The sequence below is a fragment of the Colobus angolensis genome, unplaced genomic scaffold (genome assembly GCF_000951035.1).
Source record: "Colobus angolensis palliatus isolate OR3802 unplaced genomic scaffold, Cang.pa_1.0 Scaffold199, whole genome shotgun sequence".
Classification (NCBI taxonomy): domain Eukaryota; kingdom Metazoa; phylum Chordata; class Mammalia; order Primates; family Cercopithecidae; genus Colobus; species Colobus angolensis.
In genome coordinates, this window is record NW_012115143.1 from 1,101,667 (window position 1) to 1,103,453 (window position 1,787).

The following is a 1,787-nucleotide window of genomic DNA, read 5'->3' on the forward strand; positions in this document are numbered from 1 at the left end:
CCTGTAATCCCAGCACTTTGGGAGGCCGAGACGGGCGGATCACGAGGTCAGGAGATCGAGACCATCCTGGCAAACACAGTGAAACCCCGTCTCTACTAAAAATACAAAAACTAGCCGGGCGAGGTGGTGGCGCCTGTAGTCCCAGCTACTTGGGAGGCTGAGGCAGGAGAATGGCGTGAACCCGGGAGGCAGAGGCAGGAGAATGGCGTGAACCCGGGAGGCAGAGCCTGCAGTGAGCTGAGATCCGGCCACTGCACTCCAGCCTGGGCGACAGAGCGAGACTCCGTCTCAAACAAAAAACAAAAAAAAGAGCAAATATTACTGTCACTGAAAGACTTATGGCTACCAGAAACTGCTGAGTTTTAGCTTAAAAAAAAAAAGTTACATCCCTATAATTTCAATAATTCTAGATACCAAAGCACAGGGGAAAGGGCCATTTCCTCGTTCCCATCAAACTTTCTTGATCAGGACAAGAGCTAAAAACCTGGGCTACAGGGAGATACACTGTTTCAAAGTCCCTATCTTTGTTCACGAACCTCCTGAGGAAACTGGACATTAGTCCAGGCCAGGATCAAACTGGGCAATTTATTTACTTAGTGCGATGAGAGGCTGCTAGGTCCTTATAAACCATTTAGAACAAGACCCCAAAAATGTTGATATTTTTTTCCTAGAAATTCAAAGCTCCTGATAGACTATTCTTTTGGCTTAGCTTCTAGATGGTGCCTAGCAAAGTATATCATACAAACGGACATTTTGAAATATTCCCAAGAGACAAGTCAATAAGAATTTTTCCTAACAATAATTAGGCAGTAAATAACAAAAACAATTATCAAACAACATTTTACAATATAAATAACCATCACTAAAACTTGTTCTGTCTGACAGTTTTCCCCACCTTATCTGGAGTTCAGGAGGCAGTTCTTTTTCCTCTTCCCATATAGTCATTTCTACTACGTATTTTATCACTGAAGGGAATATTTTCCTGGCTTGGGCAATTACCTCTTCATTCAACGGGCAGCGTGAATTCTATAAAAAAGCACAGAAAAACATACTAGTCAAGATTGCACACAAATAAATGGATAAGGAAGGAAATGTTAAGTTAAAATAATCACTTTGCTGAATTCATTACAACATCTTCCAGGAATGAATTCAAGTTGAGCTCAACAGGGTTGCTATATATTTAGATCGGGTTAGCTTAACCCCTTGTGGCTGAGTCGGTGTTACTGATGACAAAAAGGAGGCAGAACCATGGAGTCTTCCCATTAGTGAAATACTCTCTTACAAATGTTCCTACCTGCCTTTCTGAGTAGCTAATTATGATGATATCACATGACAATTGTTTATCCCTTATAGCTTACAAAGACTTTTCTCAACAACTTGTTTCCCCAGATCCTCCTGGCTACTCTCTAAGGCAGAACAGGTATTAATGACATCGAAAAGAAATGGAACCCAGCCAGTCACAGAGGGACAAATACCGTATGATTCTGCTCATATGAAGTATCTAAAGTAGTCATAATCATAGAAGCAGAAGGTAGAAAGGTGGTTGCCAAGGGCTGAGGGTAGGCAGAAGGTTGTTTGGTGGGTATAGAGTTTCAGTGTCACAAGATGAAAAAGTTCTTAAGATCTGTTACACTACAAAGTGAATATACTTAACACTACTGAACTCTGTATCTACACTACTGAACTATACTCTTAAAAACGGTTAAGATTGGCCGGACGCGGTGGCTCAAGCCTGTAATCCCAGCACTTTGGGAGGCCGAGACGGGCGGATCACGAGGTCAGCAGAT

The 1,787-nt window shown here is 42.1% G+C and overlaps 1 protein-coding gene across 1 annotated transcript in view; it reads right to left on the minus strand.

Moving 5' to 3' along the window:
- Positions 1 to 1,787, minus strand: part of UBR1 (ubiquitin protein ligase E3 component n-recognin 1) — a 158,669-nt gene that overhangs the window by 123,178 nt on the left and 33,704 nt on the right. The window contains exon 5 of the mRNA XM_011941205.1: positions 896 to 1,026. Within this exon, the coding sequence (XP_011796595.1) occupies positions 896 to 1,026 (131 nt within the window). The remainder of the gene's footprint in view (positions 1 to 895; positions 1,027 to 1,787) is intronic.